The sequence below is a fragment of the Miniopterus natalensis genome, chromosome 9, assembly GCF_054644295.1.
Source record: "Miniopterus natalensis isolate mMinNat1 chromosome 9, mMinNat1.hap1, whole genome shotgun sequence".
Taxonomy (NCBI): domain Eukaryota; kingdom Metazoa; phylum Chordata; class Mammalia; order Chiroptera; family Miniopteridae; genus Miniopterus; species Miniopterus natalensis.
The window spans coordinates 37,500,375-37,521,039 of record NC_142089.1 but is presented as its reverse complement, the minus strand read 5'-3'; the positions used below and the strand labels follow the sequence as shown (position 1 = coordinate 37,521,039).

Here is a 20,665-nt window from a genome sequence, read left to right as displayed (position 1 = left end):
TTAATAAATTAATTTTTTTAAAGTCAGGCAAAAAGCATATACTAAAGAGAATAATTTATTGCATGAAATTATATTACCAACCTAGGAATGATTTCAAGAACTGCATGCTAACAAGGAAGTTCCTGACAATACTTCCAAGTGCTGAGCCCCCAGCCCTAATGAATTTGAATGTGTAGGTTTAGATGAATGGGACCTCAATCATAATCAGCAAGTAACATTTAAGGTGCTATTTTACAATGTAGAAGAGGCAGCCTTCTGTTTACTACTATGATTCCTTAATGACATTCTGCTTTCACCTACAACAAAATGCTGAATGGTCAGTATTTTTAAATGAATCAGAATAACCTCATTCTAATGTAAATCATCTTCCCTTTTGATTACAGTGAAGGCACAAATAGCAACAATAAACAGTCCAGGAGAGCGACTTCTCGGTCACAGTTCTGAAAGGAGAGAATCCTGCATGAACACAGTGTTAAGAATTCTGGCACTGCACCTACTAATATATTCGTAACAGTCTGATAAACTACTCTACTTTTCAAAAACATTATACAGATGAGTCCAGCTACAATACAGATGAATGGGAATTTTTAAACGTTTGTTTCTAGCATACAATTGCCTTGCACATGCATATGTACCCTCCCTCTCTCGCTTAAGATAAATGCATTAGCTTACTATTGTTCAAACCTTTAAAACAACATTCTGCACCAACACTAAAACAGCTTGAGGTTGCATTCCAAAAGAACCACAGATCACAGAGGCACAGATATCTTACCTGGGAAACCCCCTTGGACCATTGCTGTGCCAGTGCTCCCTTCAGGATATCTGCATTCCTGTTACACATTCAATGCTGGAAGCAGCTCAGATCCTCACCAGACTCTGTCCGCTCTCTTCTGTCGACCTTGGGCCTATTTCCCCCCACTCAAGATTTTATTCTCTGTGAAGGCTAGTTGCCAGTCTGTATCTATCGTGAGAAGCAATCAATTAAGCTCATTTCCAGCTACCTCTCGAGCTAACCGTCACATCTGTCAGTAGGTAAAAGCTGCCTGGGAAAGTGCCGGGAGAAGCAAAATCCCTGGTTTCCCACATCTGACCCTCAGATGCTCCGTGCTGCCGACTGTGGCACTCGGTTACCCTGCCAGCATCAGGAGGACAGCTCTGTTCCACAGCAGAGGCAAGATACACACAACCATTTATTTTGTGGTCAGCTTCAATTAATATCATTTTAATGACCCAGTTTTCCTGCTGAGAAATGGTTCATCACATTAGTCGCATCTTTCTAATGCCGATTAAAAGGAAACAATTGATTTCAGCCCATCCGAAGTGAGTGGAACCGTCAACTTGCTCCCTCCTCATTGCTCACAGCATTCAATCATTTCTATAACAAAGAAACTGGTGAACCACATTGAACACACCGCAGCCCCAAGCGAGATTCATTTGTGTCTCACTAACAATCTAAACGTGCAGGCGAGATTCTATTTAAACTGTCAAGTCTTCAAGTTAGCTTTTTTGGGGGGGAAATTATGAAACAAAACAAAACAAAACCCCACCCAGAAGCTTCAGAGAAATTGCTAGAGGAATAGTTGAGGTTCCTTAAACTTCACTTAAAATGCTATGTTGCATCTCCTAACCTGTCCCACACCAACACACCTGAATATATTCACCTAGCCAACTGCAATTACCTCAGAATTACTTTTCTATCAATTACTACAGTACCTTCTGACCTTTCTTTGTGAAATGTATAGTCATCTATCTGATCACCAATCATATATAAAAACGTCAAGAACATCTGAACATAATTTAAATGCTGCTCAAAAGACCTTAATACAATTTTTTGTTTATAGTTGTAATAAATACATTTCGATTATATCAAGGGCTGAAGCTTTGGAAGTTTTTGTAATAAAAATCCCATTAAAATAAAACGATCACCTATCTCCATCATAGGGCAACAAATAGAATTCTAATTATTTTACTTAATTATAAAGATTAAAAAAAAATTAATTTTAAGAAATGAGAAAAAGAATTTACATAAAATTTAAAACTTAAATGTTAGCCTTTACTTCTTAACATTTCCCCTATTTTGCATTGTCAAAAACAACAAAAGGAGAGAGCAAATAAATTCATATGTTTAGTAAAATGAACATGAAAATACTGCTAGAAGCCACTAATGCATGCTTATTTGAGGTAAACATTCTTTACATTCTTGAAATCTCAGTAATAATTGCTGTTGATTGTAGTGACATCTATTGGCAAGGTAGAGATCAGCTACAGAGCCCACAGTGAAAAAAAAGAAATAAAAATTGTAAACCCAAAATTCTACTAGTTGCTCAATAAATCTTCAGCAGGCATGAGGCTATTTCCTGTTAAAAACTGGCAAGGGGCACACAGAAGGCACTGAAAGGGAGACCCACAATATGGCCTGACACCAAATGAGACCTAGATTCCAGTCCTGACCTGAACAATAACTAATTTGTGACTTTGAGCAAACTAATGGCTCCGGTCTTAGAATTCTTGACTGTAAAATTAGACCAGATAAAATTTAAGGTTCTCAAATCCCATCACCATGAAGGAAGACATTGATTAAAATACTTCTACTTCCTTCTTTAACATAATTTGCTTTATGATTGCCCTCCTCTTTTAACATAGACCTTTTCATAATGTTTTAATTACCCCTTACAAATGTGGTTCATTAATTTAAAATAATAGTTAACTCTGAAATAATTTTAATAGTTTTATTTGGTATAATTTACACAACACAAAATTACCCATTGAAAGCACACAATTCAATAGAATTTTGTAAATTTATAGAGGTATGCAACCATAACCACAATCTAGTTTTAAAATATTTTTACCACCCTAACAATTTCCATCCACCCCAACTCCAGGCAACCACTGACCTGTTTTCTATCTCTGTATCTGTTTTTTTTATGGACATTCTATATAAATGGAATCATACAATATGTAGTCTTTTTCTTTAAGCTTCCTTTACTTAATATAACGAGCAGGTATCAGTATATTGTTCCTTTTCACTGCTGAACAGTATTCCACTGTACGGATAAACAACATTTTTTTTATCCATTCACCAGGTGGTGGACATTGGGCATTTCCAGTTTTGGGCTATTGCGAATAGTGCTGCTGTCAACATTTATGTCGCAGTCTGTGTGGACATGTTTTCACAGAATTGCTGGGTTGTACGATAAACTTACGTTTAACTTTCTAAGAAACTACCAAACTATTTTCCAAAGTGGCTGTATCATTTCACATTCCCACCAGCAGTGTATGAGAGTTCTAGTTGTGTGCCTGTCTTTTTCATTAAAATCATTCTAGTGGATGCCTAGTGGTTTTAATTTGCATTTCCCTAATAATTAATGATGTCGATCATTTTCATGTGCTTACTAGTCACTTATGTAACTTTTTTGGTGAAATATCATTTTAAGTTTTGTCCATTTTTATAAAAATGGGCTGCTTGTTTCCTTATTATTGAGCTGTAAGACAGAATACTTTGTTTTCTTCCAATTAACATTTTGTTATACAAAACTCAAGTGGATTAAACATATTGAACATAGAATTATTTTCTCAAATGTTTCTGCACTTTACTAGAAATTCTGCAAAGTTCAGCTTTGGCCTTAGACTTTGACTAAAATCTGCTATTTGTCTTTGGCCTCTGGAAAGACACAGATGGGAAAGACACGTGAACATCATTCAGGCACCTCCGAACCAGGGCAGGATCAATGATCCTGGAACAGCATAATCACCAATGAAAACAAAACTGTGTATTAATGGCAATAACCCAAACCAGGTTGACATTTCAATTTACTGTTACTACCTAGGTTAGAATTTCTCGTGTAACTTGGAGTGAAAATTTCTTCATGTGCCTGATTTGTTGAAATTCTACCTGTTAACTGAAGCATAAATATTTATTATTGCAAGAGTAAAATACTACAAATGATTAAAAATGAGGACAAAAGCTGCTGATTTTTTGTATTAAAAATAAAAGAACTTTAGAAGGGTAAAGAGAAAAATATATTGGCAGTTAATGAGAATTTTAAGAGAATTAACTCTACATTATATCTTCTGCCAATCAACAGATGTTCATATTTAAATACTGGAAGGCAGAATAACAGAAGTTAAGTCATGTCATAAAATATGTAGAACTGTTTGGCAAACTAGCACTCAACAAAGTAACATTTATTTTAGTTTTAAAATTCTATTTAGGCCATGAATTTTCCCCAAAAAATTCTCCTACACTGGGAAAAATGAAAAGAAAAAAAAAGACAATTGTCAACCCGACAGCACTGAAATTCCATGGGAAAAAAAATTACAAAATCATATACAAATACTTCTTTGGTCCAGGGAAAATAAAGAATAGAAAGAGAAAAAGTATTAGATAAAAATGAAGTATTTCAAAATTTCTTTCTCTTCTAGTGATCACAATTCAAAGTGAAAGGGTAATAGTATCATCGTATGCAATGACGATCAGGGAGCAGTCCAGCAGTAGTGTTAATAATGTATTGTTCCTACACGGTAATATTATACTTCAAAAAACTGCTGCCTGGCTGGTGTGGTTCAGTTGGTTGGGTGTCGTCCTGTGCACGGAAAGGTTCCTGGTTTGATTCCTGGTCAGGGCACAGGCCCTAGTTGCGGGCTCCATCCCCAGTTGGGGGTGTGTAGGAGGCAGCTGATTGATGTTCCTCTCTCACAATGATGTTTCTCTCTCTCTCTTTCCCTCTTTCTTCCTCTCTCTCTAAAAAGTAATAAAAAGATCTTGAAAAAAACTGATTGCTAAATTTTTAAAAATTAAATTATAATAATTTTTGGATAAAATTTTAATATATACTTTGCCGGAATTTCATTTTGTAATGGTAATACTTGGCGGGCTGAAGACATTTTTCTTACTATTAATAATGATAAAGAGTAGTAGCTAACATTTCAAGAGTCCTTCCTATATGTCGCTTCCTATATAACCAGGCTATATCTCTTCTAGTCTCTCACAACCACCTGGTGAAACGAGCACTATTATTATCCCTGTGAGTGAAAATCAGTGTCCTTCCTAGATCCCACTAATGTTGTGAAGGTGTCTGTGCATATGTGCAAATACAGATGTACACATGATCTTGGAACTTCGGGTGAGTACTGTGCTCTGCCTATTTTATGGCATCAAAGTACTACTGACTAGATAACCTCCAATCACTTTGCACCTACTTCTGCTATAGCAATGGGTCTTAAGTAATGGGAAATGAAGACGATAGTACAGGTTCTGGAGTCAGAGTGCCTGGGTTTAAACTCCATTTGCACTATTTACTAGCTGTGTTAAGTTTGGACATATTCCTTCATTTCTCTCAGCTTTGGTTTCTTTATTTGTATAGTTAGTGACATCACAAAGTGAGTATGTTGACTGACCTAATAATATATGTGAAGGCTTGGCACATAGAAACCAGAGTGTTTACTAGTTATCACAATCCCTATACTAATTGCTTTCCCCCCTCTAATTCTCACAGCAATCCTATGAGGCAAGTTATAAGACACCCCTTCCTCCCCTTATGGATAAGACAGTATGATCCAGGAAAAGGTTAAGTAACTTGTCCATGAATTCACAACTAAGTAGTAGAACTAGTATTAGAACGAAGCCTTAGTCACATGCCCAAACCAGGTTTCCTAACAACTCTGCAAATACAAGCACTCGAGCATCGCAGAGATTATAAATAATCAACAGGTTGTCTCCACTCCGCAGCAACTGTCCTAATATCTATATCTGAACAAGGGACTGTGTTACATGTGTGCACACACATCTCTCACAATAGTAACCAGATCTAACTCCAATAAATATATGTATGAATGTATATTTGATGCAGCTAATGCAAAAGAAAATTTAAATGGAATTCTAAAGGAGAATATACGACTTGGGAGGCCCTCTGTAATTTTGCATGAGAGACATCACCATCCATTTGAGTAGGGTAAGTAATCAAGAACTGACATCCAATTCCGGTTACTGCGGGTCAAATGCAATTTCAAGGACTTCTTAGCATTTTTGTCTTCACAACCAAATCATAAGACCAGGATGGAATGTAGGCAAAATAGTGTACAACCCAGTTGCCTTTGATAGCCACTCTAATATTATATTAGTGTCAAAGAAAAAAGCTTAGGAAAACAGTCACAAAAGTTAAAAAGGATGTCAATTTCTCTTTCAGGATGATATATTCATATGCATTTTCTAAGAACCCACAGCTCTGCCCTTGATAATTTACAACCATCTTTAAAGCACAGTTTAATAAATTCTGCACCCACTTGGAATAATGGAAAGAAACTCACTGTTGGTAAAGGCATGTCCTTCTTCACTTTCATCACTGTCATCAGACGGAGCTCTATAAGGAGGCGGCAGTTTCATCGGAGGCGGGGCTGTTCCTTGCCTCTGAAGATGCAAAATTTGAAAGAAGGGTCAAGTGCCTTTGCACAATCCTTTTCTCCAATAACAAACAGGATAAAAAGATTATCTGTATCCAACTTCGGTTAGATCATGAGGATTAGAAGACAGATGTAATTCATTTTCTTATGTGTATGTTCTTACATAAAAGTGACTCTGTGGTGTAAACACACCAATAAAGAAAACAGGAATTCAAAAGCACAGTTCCTAACACTGCAGACCTACCCAGAAGAATGCACTCCTTTTCCCAGTACGAAAGCCAATTATATGTCTTTTCTTTACACTGTTAAAGCTTAGTTTTCTGTTATTAAACCAAATAGTTCAAGTGAAAGACACTCCAAAGTTAAATCTAAATAGCAAAACTACTCACTGTATTAATTCTACAATTACTTAAACTTTTCATCCAATTGTAGAAGATACAGATTTCACCCCTAAAAGCATCCTTGAAATGAAATACCAAGATTTTCTAACTGAAAGGGGGTTCATTTATAATTTGTAGATCGTCAATACACATTTCAAAGTTTTAACAAAGAAAGAAATCTTTATGATGAATAGGTTTTGTATGTCTATTTTAAATTTACATACTGAATGATTCAAAACATCAATATTTGGCTCAAACTCTTAATTAAAGCAGAACAAAACTCTATGATCAGGTTACCTTCGCAGAATGCAGGCATTTTCTTGAGCGCTGGGAAAAATAAAACATACCAAATACAGAGAGATCCAGCTGCTAAAGAATAGGAGCAGACTGACCCGCACACTCCACAGATCCAAAACAATTGCATTAAGATTTGTTTTGCTACAGCATTTCAACAAAGTACATTCAATTACGATTTATATGACCAAACCACTAATGGCAGGATATACTTCAATAAATGGACAATGACTGGGCAATTACAGAAAGCAGGCATGTAATAAGTTCCTCAAAAACAGAGAACACTCTTTGGTATCCATAAAGGAAAACACATACCCAAATTTATTTAACCAAAACAATACTTCATATATATATATGTGTAGAAAATTTAAAAATTGATAAAATTCAAGAATGATGAAGATACCAAATACGAAATGCTTATTAAGCAACCAAAGAGTACATAAATTGACCACAATGTCTCTTTAATTCTTGCTTGGAAAAAATTAAGAGTTAAGTGAACAGTAAAGAAGGCAAATTAATTTTTTTCAGTAAACCTTTTCTGCAGAACCAGATTATCTAGGTCAAAGAGGATACTCAGAACAAACACAGCCAGTTTTTAAAGTAATATTAAAGATATATATTCTTTACTAGCACTTTTTATAAAATGTACACAACTGATTTATTTAATTAACTACCAACACTCTCGAGAAGACTATTGGATAAGCATTTCTTGGCCTCTCTCTAGTTTGAATGTGGGTTGCCAGATACCTGGGGAATCTTCACACTGCACATGAGAGAAGGGTGTGGGCAGGGGCAGGCTCTTCCTATAGCAATGAAGGCTGGAGGCAGGGATACACAAGGAGGCCGGGTGAATATAATCTCCACGAGGGCAACACAGACAGTGTGGCATCCTCAGCTCCAAGAATATTTCCTGGTACAGTGTAGGCCTTGCTTAAATCTGAGTAAATAACTGTTTGTCACTCCTGCTATTTAGGTTCCTGGACAATATTAACCTATAGAAAAATGATGATGATGAAAACAGGTCTTTTCCAATAGCATTGCATATTAATTTTGTCTGGTAGAGATGTAGATTATTTTAGTCCTGTAGATAGAATAACTCCAAAGGTTACAGTTTTATTGCCCGTAAGGCACTAACCAATTTTGTACCTAAATTTGAATCTTACTTAAGCATTCTCTTTCAGCAACTATAACTACTTCACTCTCTCCAACTCTCTCTGAACCAGGCTAACCATCTTGTTAGTTCCCTCTTTAATGGATTAAATAAATACCTGGCACCTGTACATTTTGCATAATTTTATAGGTCAAGTTTTTATTTATTTTTCTTAAATTATACTTTATCAGTTTTGGAGGTCCCACTGAGATGTTCAAATAGACTCACCTTCCAGAACCAATTAAACAGTGGTGCCTGAGGTATGCAATTTGTGAGCTATTTGAATCCTGTATACATGATTTCTTGGCTCCCACAGTAAATCCCCAGTGGCAACAGAACTTTTCGGGTTTTCTACTCAGTTTCTCCATTTTTCAATGTCCAATTCTATGTTTTTGTTACTGAAAGCGCTCTGTGTGTATGACACTGAGAACAGCTCTTTCCTCTCTGTGAGTGTGTAATATTAATATGTGCTCTGCGTGTGTGTATAAAAGAACACTGCAAATTCTTAGACATTAACCTGAGTATTATCGGCCGATTCTAAGGCTCAGCACACTGTGGAGTATCATTAATGGAATGTTGGATTATTTGTTGCTGTTAAAAATGATCAGAGAACATATATCCTGTAACACTCTGAGCGCCCTCAGGAAGTTCACAAGAGATCATTTTGATCTTTGTAAAATGCCTTGAGGAGGTTCCCCTTAGTCCCAGAGTCTAGCATGTCCAGACTTTTCACTTGGAATAGATGTGTCTTAACCTTACTTAGGTATAATTTACATATAATAAAATGTGCTCATTTTAAGAACTCACCTGCAATAAATACATTTTTATAATGTATTTCACCAACATAACAGTCCCTAAAAATATAGTCATATTAAACTTACAGTTGATTGCAAATATCCTTGCTATGCATTGAAAATCAATTTGGTTTAATGGAACAGGCCAAAGTTGATGGGAATCATACATTTACCTTTTTCCATCCTGGAATCTTATGTGGAATTTTCCTGAATCAAATACTTTACTTTGTTTCCCCAAAGTAACTGAATTAGTAACCAGTTTATTCATCTATGTGTGTTTATTATCTGTGTCCCCACAGACAGATCTCTCATCTGTTTCCTTTTGGAAGTTATATCCCAAATGTTGTACAGTAACGGGCATACCGTAAGTTTCCAATAAACAACTGAGTGCTCAGGCCTTAGAATCAACATATAAATTCACAAACTTCCAGCAATAAAATAGACTAACTAATCTGAGAAACCCTTCTTAACCACATAAAAATGACAAATAAGGTGTCAAAAATGTGTTTTTGTAACATGTGACCAAGAACAGAAATATTCATAAATGCTAAAGGGCATGTGACAATCCCTGGAGGCCTGAAGCCAGTAATTTTGTTTTTTGTTTTGAGGAGTCCTTTTGAAAAAAATTGTTTTCATAGATCAATGATACTTTATTTTGTTTTCTTTTTTTTTTTTAATTTATTGGGGTGACACTGGTTAACAAAATTATACAGACTTCAGATACACAATTTTACAACACAGCATCTGTACACTGCACTGTGTGTTCACCACCCTAAGTCTCTGTCCGTCACCATTTATCTCCCCTATACCCTCCCCTACCTCCCTCCACACACACCCCCAACCAGCAATCACCACACTGTCGTCCCAGTCCGTGAGTTTTATTCTATTTAGAGGAGTCTTTATTCAATGAACGAGAATGTACTGTGTGCTTATTAAGCGTCAGGCAATGTTCTGGGCAACGAGGATTATTATGAGACAGGAGAGATACCAGCCCTCATGGAATATAAGCTCATTTTTTAAAAACTTGAGAGGTTCGAGTTACCTTTTCTTTTCTTCCTTGGGTGTCTTGGTCCTGGCTATTAGCGACTTTGTTGGCCTTGCTGTGCGCACTAGGAATGGCCTACCGCCAAGAAAAAAAGCGGGGGGAGGACAGAAGCATTTAAATGGCATGATCATTACATTCCTTTATGTATTTTTTAAAAACAGTTAAAATCTTAATTAACTTTTTGACTTCATCTATGACATAAAGACATGAGAAGTACGGTTCAAGGTGAACAATACACCTTGGGAAATCTGACAAGCAATATAACCTTAAATTGTGGGGCGTGTAAGTGCATGTATGTATGTGTGTGAGTGAGAGAGAGAGAGAGAGAGAGAGAGAGAGAGAGAGAGAGAGAGAGAGAGAGAGAGAGATCGGGGGTAATAAGCTCACAGGCGTGTGTGTGTAGATCCAGAAAGTGAAGATAAAGAACACTAAAAAGAAAGTCATGATACTGTTTTCCAAACATCTCATTTTGCAAAATACAGTGTAAGGGGCAACCTAAGTTAATTCCTGGAACATAGGGTGCATCACTTATTTGGTAGATTTACCTTATTTATCACTGTACCCCAGTTCACACATGTTATCTAGCACACTTGCACACAATAAATATCTCACCGTCACTGTTAGCATAAAGATGAATTTCAAATCTATTTCCATCACTAAATGAAAGCCCAATGGGAGCTGGACTTTAGTGTTATTTATCACCATTAACTCCGGTGCTCAGAAAGAGCCTAATACATAGTTACACTCAATAAATGTTTATACATGAATGAAAGAGTGTAATTTCACAGAAGTTATTTTAATCCTTTATGGTACCAACAGCATAGACTAATTTTTTTAAAGCTATGTATGAACCATCTTAGGAAAATATAAAATTTTTAGTGTTTTGTTTTTGTTTTTTTAAAAGGCTCTTTAAATAGCTAACGCAAATCATCTTCGCATAAAAATCTGATGACAGACATAAAGATTAAAAGAAAAAACAAATATTTTTCACAAATTTAAAGAAACTGTCTAGGGATAATTTTTAAAAACAGTTTCTCTCTAAATGCAAGTTAAGATAATTTTATTCACTTTTAATACAGAGTCTACAGAAATAAATTCATTTTGGAATAAATAAAGTCTCAGAAATGTTTCATTTAAGTAAAAAACAATAGTGATGATACATCACAAAATATTCAGTGCTCCCTACGTGAACAGACACTGTGCTAGTGCTAAATATTTACTTCTCTATTTAATACACAAACCACCTAAATCAGAGTTCAAAAACTGCTGGGTCTACAAGCATGTTTTTTGTCCTAAAGAATCTTAGAACAAACAGAACACTTCACCTCCCTGATGAGTCAGAATACCTGCCCACACTGGACCTACGTTTTCCTATGGAAAAACCAGCTTAAGCTGAACAGCAGAGCTTTGGGATGAGACAGAATGTCAGTTGCTATTCATAAGGTTTACACTGTTTATTTTTTGAATAGCAGAAAAGTATATTTCTGTACACATATCATCAGCAAAATTTGGAAGACAAAAGACTTATCGAGAAGACTACATCTTTAAGAAAGGTAAAAGAGAGCCCATTTCTTGTGAAAGTAAAAAATAAATTTGTATATGGTTAATATGCAAAATATATGTGTCAAAAAAATTTAGGCACCATTATAAAACAATGGTATTAGGAAGTACAAATGGAATATAGGAGGAAAAAGGAAAACAACACATGAAAATAAATGTAATGAACTGAAGGGATGACCCCAGTTTCAAAACATTAAAAAAATACATGATGGCCCTGTTAAGTGTAGTTATGTTACTAAGTGGGGAAAAAATTACCGTGGCATAAAAACTATCTATAGAGGAGTGCAGTATAAACTATGAGTTCTCTCAAATACGCATTATATTTACTTATAAATCTAAATGGATACACACATTTCTTTCTAGTATGCTGAAAACACACTCTAGTAATTCAGGAGAAAAAGCTTAAAAAGGTAATATATTGTTGATACATATAAAGTATCTGTTAAAAGCACAAGTGTAAAAAAAATAAATAAAAATACAACTCAAAGAAAATGAAAGTACAAGGTTAAAACACCACTGCTCAACTCATGGTGTTGATAATTTCCATGTGGCCGTGGTACAGTTAGACACAGGGCCTTTGATCGGCCGGACAGAAAATGGCTTCTTTTGGGGGCTTTGAGAGAAAGGCTCATAGTAATGTAAAATGGTCAAAAATGAATACACACTTGGCTGTATTTCCTATTTCTGTGATGATCAACACTACTTGCAACAGTAAGTGGGCCAAAGGGAAGACCATTTTGTAAAAATCTGAACCCTGATTCCTTTCATTGGCTCATTCAACAGGAATCACTTTGTGCTAAAAAATGGACCAAGTCATGGGCACAGTAATTGACACCATCACCTGAATACGCTCCCTTGGCTAGAACCCCAGAGAGGTCGATGCCTGATGAACCAAATGCACAATCCAGGGGTCTGTTGTGCTGCATGGGGCATAAATGGGGGATGAGTGACTTGAGCATGGCATGATGCTGAAGAGATTTTCTTTTACTTTTTTTGAAGAGTTGAAAGATATTGCACTGTTTACGTCATCCAGGAGATTTCCACCTCAGCTCACCAGCAAAGGTTGGATTGAAAGCCTGGACTTTCAGGTTGACTTTATAACCTATTTGAATGCTTTCAGTATTTTTTGGCAGGGCATTCATAAGTGCCTCATAAGTATATAATTTGATTGGCTCATTCTAGTTCAAAACTATTCCTTTGGAAGTATCATTTGTCAAGGAACATTCATGCCAATTTTCCTAATGAACTCAGTTTCCACAAATAAAAGTGACGGTGTAAACTACTTTCTCAATATTATAAAAGTTTAATAGTAGATTCCAAAAAAAATCTTGTATTTCAAATGGTATGAAAATGAGAAGGCTTTATTCAGTCCACCTCTGTCAACTAGTCCTGATGGTGTGTAAACACAGAGCTAAGACTAAAAGGGACTGAACTACAACACAATGAACTGTAGCAGAGCTGCCCGAGTGTGGCACGAGGCAGCCTATTAACATTTCTATCTCTCTATCCCTCTCCCTAAAATAAATAAAAACATACTTTTAAAAATATGCACATTTTTTTCTTGTGTTCAGACGTATCTATATGTTGAATAGCTGTTTCCATTATAAAGTTAAAAAAAATAAACATTGCATCCACTTATAGGGCTTAAGTGACATTGCTGCTGCACATTGCAATCTAACATACACATCCTGCCACAGACATCTGTGTATCAGAGTTCTAATTTCATACCAAAAGAGTGATTTATTATAGAAAAAAAAATTATGATTAAATACTGCTATTTTTGAATTCGGAATCTCCAACAGAACACAGAACAATACAACATGTTTATATTTTTACATGCTTAAATATACAGAACATTTGATAGTATCTCTAGAATGTTTTTATACCTGGCACTCTTTACATTCAAAGTACTTTATAAACAGAATAACTATTTCAGAAAAGTTAAGTAACTTGCCTCCAAGTGAGCAAAGCTGGTAAACAGGGAATCAAGAAATTGAAAACAGGCCTGTGACTTACAACGATACATACCGAAATGACTCAGATTTAATCATATCAAAGTTGGAGGAAAAAGGGGAAAACTGAAATTAATAACTCAATTTTTATGAAGCCAATGCTTTCTCTAGGTTATAGTAGAGTAAAAATGGACATATGTGGAACAATACTTGGAGGCTAAAGCCTTGTTTACAGATACAGAGAATATTTGTAAACTTTTGTGAAAATATGAAGTGAAGCTTACTCTTGGAGTGGGCGACAAGCTCTGAACAACGAACACCACAGGGTTTCCTGCATTCTTAATAGCCTCCACTGCTTCGCTGTGCGAGGCATTCTGCAAATCGACGCCAGACACCTACAACACAGAAGTCATTTATTTCAATTAGAAATTGTGGTAGATATTGTGGAGAGGTTAATTCAAAGTTCATGTGTATTATATAGTTATGAGAGCTGCCAGAGTCTAATGAATTAGACCAAAGCCAGGAAAAAAATAAGAGTGGCCCCTACAAAGCTTTGCTGTTTTGGAACACATTTACGGAAGTAAGGTTTTTACCTTCAAGAAAAGTAAGACAAATATCTTAATAACAATAGGCCTGGTTAAATGTAATTATTCAAAATGGTAGCTCAGTCAGTAAAAGAACCTTCAGCTTCTGAGCTTATAATGTCACCTCTGTCACTAACAGTACCTAGTTCTGGGTGGGGGTATCAAAAGGAGGGGTCTCTCTGGAATCCTCTGACAATTAAACTGAGAAGAATGATTATTTTAAGCAAATTGTCCATTATCACAATTGAACATTTCTTAAATTATGTTTAAAAAATAAGTGCAAAAATATCCCTAGGTTCTTTTGCTGGAAGTATTTTGGCTCAATAAATTTGGGTAAAATGGCTCCTTATACAAATCTCAGAGAACCTAATTTGAGAACATGCCCATAATCTCCAAGATATTCTGTATTTACCAAACATATCTAACGGAACCAATTTTTCAAACTGATAACATAACAAAACCTTGGTAATTGTTGGGGTGGCTTATGGTCAGTGGATAGTGACAATCTGTGAATGTGGCTTTGCTATAAGGGGACCAAAGGAATAAGGCATGTGGGTAGAGAGGGATGTGGGATCAGGCAAGTTTTTGTATTTAAATGGGAGAGACTACTCCAATAATGATGCATTGGAGTGGAAAAATGAATGAAAGAGAGAGAAGCAACCACTGCAGAGGCCAAGCCTTGGACAGCGAAGAAGAAATGACTTCTGCACAAGTTAGCGAGATTGGCTTTAGATAGAAGCACAAATAGTTCATTTGTCATTATAGATATTGTTAGAAAAAAGATCTGGTATGTAGTGGGAGCAGAGGGAAGCTCCCTTTGACTGCTTCTAGTTATGTCAATGACATAAGAAACAAGGACCATAACATAAAGTGAGATTAGAGCTGAGGAGGAGGTACAGGAGGTTTGAAACAGTTATCCATGAAAGCAGGAGAATGAAACAACTGGGGAGATATTACAGGATTGCAGGGCAGAACTAAAGACCCACTTGAGGGGGTGGCCATGAATTTCCACCAGACAGCATGGCAGTTTTTTTCTCTGGTGAGGCTAGAAACCTGAAAGAAGCAAAGTTGCACAAGTTCAGTGAAAGGAAAGGATCAAAGGAGCTAGAAGTGTATGCAAGGGAGTGATTAGGATGATCTATCCTGAATCTGAGCAGAGTAAGGAGAAAAGTGAGCACCCTAGAAGCTGAGGGACAGAGAATTGAGGGCCCGAAGCTAGGAGACAGAATCCCTAGTGTGTTAGAGGGATTTAAAGGCAGGTGAGTCCAAAGAATGGTGAAAGACGGGGAAGAAGAGGGGTGAGGTCAGGGAGGCAGCTGAAGTCACATCATGCAAGGTCCAAAAGGCCATGGTGAGAACTTCAGCTTTTTATTCTCCTAGACATTCACTGGAAGATTTTAATGCTCTGCAAAAACTCTCTTCTCATGTGAGTTGAGGAAGGATATGAGTAAGATTAAATGAGTAAAATACATATAGAAAAAATTTTAAGTGAAGCTTAAAAGCTATCATAACAGTTTGATGAAGCTTCTTATAAATAACCTAATCCCAAAAGCATTCAACAGTAAGAGAAGTAGAGGCCATATGAGAACTACTTCATCTTCCAGTAATACTCAGCTTTGGTTTTTCCACAGTGTTAAGTGGGAATCACTAAAGTTGGGAAGTCAGGGGAAAAATGGAATGGCTAAAATGAAAATAGTGACAGCACCAAATGTTGGTGAGGATGCATAGAAACTGGATCGCGCAAACACTGTTGGTGGAAATGTAAAATGGTACAGCCATTCTGGAAAACAGTTTGACAGTTCAAGACTAAAAATGAACTTAGCAGACAACCCAGCAATGGCACTCTTGGGCATTTATCCCAGAGAAACAAACACTTTATTTTCACTCAAGAACTTGTATACAAATGTTTATAAGAGCTTTATTCAAACTACCCAAATGCCTTTCAATGGATGAAGGGTTAAACTGTGGTGCCTCTAACCGTGAAACGCTACTCAGCCATAAAGAGGAATGAAACATTGATAGATACAGCAAACTTCAACCAAATTACACTGAGTGGAAAAAAACTAATTTAAAAAAGATACATAATGCACGATTCCATTTATGTGGCAACTGTGAAATAACAAAATTATAGACATAGAGAAACAGATTAGTAGTTGTCAGAGGTTGAGGATGGGGAGAGGAGTGGCTACAGAGGGGTAGTAACACAAGGGAGTCTTGTGGTAATGACACAGTTGAGTTCCTTGATTGTGGTGGTGGCTATGCAAGGCTACACATGTGATTAAACTGTGTAGAGCTATCCACACAAACACACACAAATGAGTGAAATCTGAATAAAGTCAATGAATCGTGACTATACCAGTAGTTTGGTTTTGCTATTGTACTATAGTTGTGTATGACATTAACATTGGGGGAGGCTGAGGAAAGGGTACACAGAACTTGTACATTTATTTGCAATTTTCTATGAACCTACAATTATTTTAAAATAGAAAGTTAAGGAAAAAAGATAAAACAAAATATAAAATATATATTTAAAAATTAAGCTCAAATGTATCAGTATGAATTAATGCCACTGTTTACTTAGATAAAGATTATCAATTTAGATTTTAAAAAAGCAAAATCCAGTTACATGTTGCTTACAAAAATACAACTAAAACAAAATCACAAATAAGAATGCAAATAAAAGAAAAAAACGGCATCATGCAATTACTAAATAAAAGAAACCACACCTGCTCCAGAAGCCAGAGTATCCTTTTAAAAAGAAACGTGTAAACACTTACAATTCTCTCACGGATTCTCACTGCATTCAGAGCACTCACACTTTAGCTTTCCCATAATCCACATGCTCACTCTCTCACTTCCTGTGCCTGCCCTAACATCACCTACTCTAGCAAATCTATTACAGCCCTGCCTTCGCTACCCTTCATTCCTTACTCCCCCTATTATTTATCTCCATAGCTACTTATTACAACCTAACCTTACACATGTTATTTTGTATACTGTCTATCTCCCTAACTACTGTGTAAATGCCATCAGAGAAGGGATTCTTGGTCATTTTCTTCACTGCCATATCCCCAGTGCATTTAATTTTTCTTTTTTTTAATTTCACAAAGCAAACATAATATAAAATTTGTGTATACAGAGCATTTAAAAATGTTTTTTTTAATCCTTACCTGAGGATACGTTTATTGATTTTAGAGAGAGAGGAAGGAGGGAGAGTATGATACAGAGAGAGAAACATCAATGAGAGAGAAACATAGATCAGTTGCCTTCTGTATGCACCCCGACTGGGGATCGAACCTCGGAACCTAGGCATGCGCCCTGACTGGGAATTGAGCCCATGACCTTTTTGGTGTACAGGACAACTCCAATCAACTGACTTACCTGGCCAGGGCTATACAGAGCATTTTTATGTAACTCCTTGATTTAATCTCACAATGATACCAAGGGCTTTGAATTCTCATTTCCATTTTATAGGGAAAGTGAGAATACGGTGGGTTTAATATTTGTCCAAGAACAAATAGAAATAAGCAGAAACAGTCTTCAACCCATGACCTCCAGGGCTCTTTTCACTCTATCAGAGCTAAAACACCACAGCTGATAAAGCATAAATCAATAACAAGCAGGTAATGGAGCTAAAGTTATTCAATATAGTGTTATCTAATAATCCAATGCAAAGAAATGTATCAGGGCATTCTCAGTGTCTTGATGTACCCTGAAAACTCTACTCTGCAAGCCTATCGCATGTGAAAGATGGATCCATCCCTCCATCGACTTCCAGGGTCAGCTCTGGGAGGACGGGCATGGCTATCCCACTGACACACATTCTTAAAATTTAGAGCTTGTTAAAGGCTGTGGGAGAAGTATGAATACCCACCATCTGCCTCATTCTGTTAAATCTTGAAATTGCTTAGTCAGTTGAGGCTGTTTGTTTTATTGTTTTATATGTTACCACCCCAACCTAGGGTCTCATACAAGTGTGCAAACAATGTACAAACTAAGACATCTAAATAAAATACACCGATTGTACACACATACACCTGACCACATGAAGAAAGGACTTGTCACTAAATGATTATTTTACTGTTTTATAGTACATTCAAACAAAAACAGAATTTTAACATCATTTACCTCAAGTATTTTATCTCCAGTTTTAAGAGCGTTTGTTTTTCCTGCTGGACTGTCTTCTAAAACTTGTTTGATAAATATTCCTTTAAGCTCCTCTCCATTCTTCAGGCGTTTTATAACGGTTTGTCCACCAACAATACTAATACCAAGAGACACATCAGGTTCTCTAAAAATCTCAACACTGTAAAAAAAAACCACAACAAACAAAATTCACTCATGAAACAAGTTAATTTGTTGGACTGTCACTGTAAGTGTTTAATTTGTACCGTATCCTTGTGACTCATATTTTGTATATTTTCTAAATATATTTTTAGAAATGTTACAGAAATTGTACCTCATTCCAAAATTATAAGATATTATCAATAGTTCATGGCATAGCCCTGGTCAGGTAGCTCAGTTGGTTAGAGCGTCATCCCGATACGCCAAGGTTGCGGGTTTGCTCCCTGGTCAGGGGGCATATAAGGATCAACCCATGGATGCATAAATAAGTGGGAAAACAAATAGATGTTTCTCTCTCTCTCAAACTCAATCAATCAATAAAAAAAAATTTAAATAAAAATTCATGGCATATGTGAAAGTGTCAATTCTGAAAAAAGATAGGTATCTAAAACAATAAATACAACTCAATATTGAGAGATTTGGCTAGGCCTTAATGTTCCCATCTTCTACCACAGTATGTTCTCTGTGATTAGTCCTTTCCATCTACACCCATAACATTAGCAAAGAATGGATTAAGGAAATAACAAAAGGGTGAAAAACCAAGAAAGTCACATATATAATTTTGGCAAAAAGTGGAGACTTTCGGAATAAAATAAATTTGCCATTGAGAGGCTTGTTGCCCAAGCTGCTTTCCTCAGTCAGCAGGTTTAACCTGTGGCTCTTTAAGTGGAAAACAGATTTTATTTGCTCCTGAGGCAGGATGGTTTTCTTTTCTTCCTACCTCCATGTCATTTGAAAAAACATGTGGAATAAAACTTGCCCCTCAAGCCCTGGCTGGGTGGCTCAGTTGGTTGAAGTGTCATCCCGTACACCGAAAGGTTGTAGGTTCGATTCCCGGTCAGGGCACATACCTACATTGCGGGTTGGATCCCTGATCGATGTTTCTCACATTGATGTTTCTCTCCTTCTCTCTCCCCCCCTTCCTCCCTCTCTAAAAATCAATAAACATATCCCCGGGTGAGGATTCAAATGAAACAAACCAAAAAAAACCTTGCCCCTCAAAATATTACAAATTTTGCCCCAATGGCAAAACTGTAGCCAATAATTAACGCAAATAAAAAAGTAGCTCAAAAACAGTTCCTAAGAGTTTTTAAGACAAAACTCCGAAGGGCAAGGTAAAAATAGACAGTTTTGGTGGGCCAGTGAAATTAATAATGCATGAAGAATAGGCGGAGCAGCTAAAGGAAGGTTTTGATGATCTTAACCAAGTGCGGCCCTCATGCCTATGTAAAGTTACAAGAGTACCTAAGAGAAGATGGGCCCGACACTTTGTTTGCTCCACAACAGGGGTTGGAGGGAGAGAGAAATTGGTGCGTGACACAGCCCCACCTACTCGTTTATACATAAAGCAGCTTCACTGCGCTCGAGCAGCCCCATCTGCCCCGCTCGGTGAGGCAGTGATCAACTACACCTTGCCCAGAGATGGACATGTGTAAACTGCTTTCTCTGAAAGAGAGTGATAAAGGTTTTCCTAATATTGGTTATCGTCATTTTGCCTGGCTAAACGTCTCTAGATAAGACAAAATCAAACTAAACTTTGGGCCCATCTACGTGTGAATAGCAATTTCTCAATCATTAGAGAATGACTGAATGCCAATATTAAGTTAAAGAAAAAAGCAGCTGAATGGTGGGGGGAGGAGATATCTGTAATACTTTCAACAATAAAGATATATTTAAAAAGAGAAAAGCAGCTGATTGTATCGTCCTATGGAGAAAGCCAGTGATGCCATCAACCTACATCCTTGGCGGACCCCAGTGGCTGAAGTTTGGAGTTTCTTCTCCTTCACCTTCTTCTCTCTCTGGTAACTCACTGCGGAGGGAGAAAGGGGAAAATACACCATTCATAAGACATAATCTTGTTATTAAAGGTCGTTGGAAAGTTTTGAAATTGCACAATCTATATGTAGTTAAACAGTTCTTAATTTTTAAGCTTTTAAAATATTTACATCAATAGCCAACCCTGCATACAAAGCAAAATACATTGTTGCAACGTTCAACTCAACAAATATTCACCAGGCACCAAAAAATCATAGGAATATTATAAGCATTGTGATTGGTGACACTTTCTGTTATTTTTTTAAAAAATGTGTGTATGAATTGTATAATTTCACATTTGTTCCTCTATCGATATATAAAATATTATAAAATATATTCCTTAAAACT

General features: G+C 36.5%; 1 protein-coding gene across 1 annotated transcript in view; it reads right to left on the bottom strand.

Moving 5' to 3' along the window:
* The window catches only part of PATJ (PATJ crumbs cell polarity complex component), a 247,506-nt gene that overhangs the window by 122,434 nt on the left and 104,407 nt on the right, over positions 1 to 20,665 (bottom strand). The window contains exons 23-27 of the mRNA XM_087820482.1: positions 20,241 to 20,312; positions 18,287 to 18,464; positions 13,859 to 13,969; positions 10,060 to 10,137; positions 6,307 to 6,406 (exon numbers count right to left, since the gene is read on the bottom strand). Of these exons, the coding sequence (XP_087676608.1) occupies positions 6,307 to 6,406; positions 10,060 to 10,137; positions 13,859 to 13,969; positions 18,287 to 18,464; positions 20,241 to 20,312 (539 nt within the window). The remainder of the gene's footprint in view (positions 1 to 6,306; positions 6,407 to 10,059; positions 10,138 to 13,858; positions 13,970 to 18,286; positions 18,465 to 20,240; positions 20,313 to 20,665) is intronic.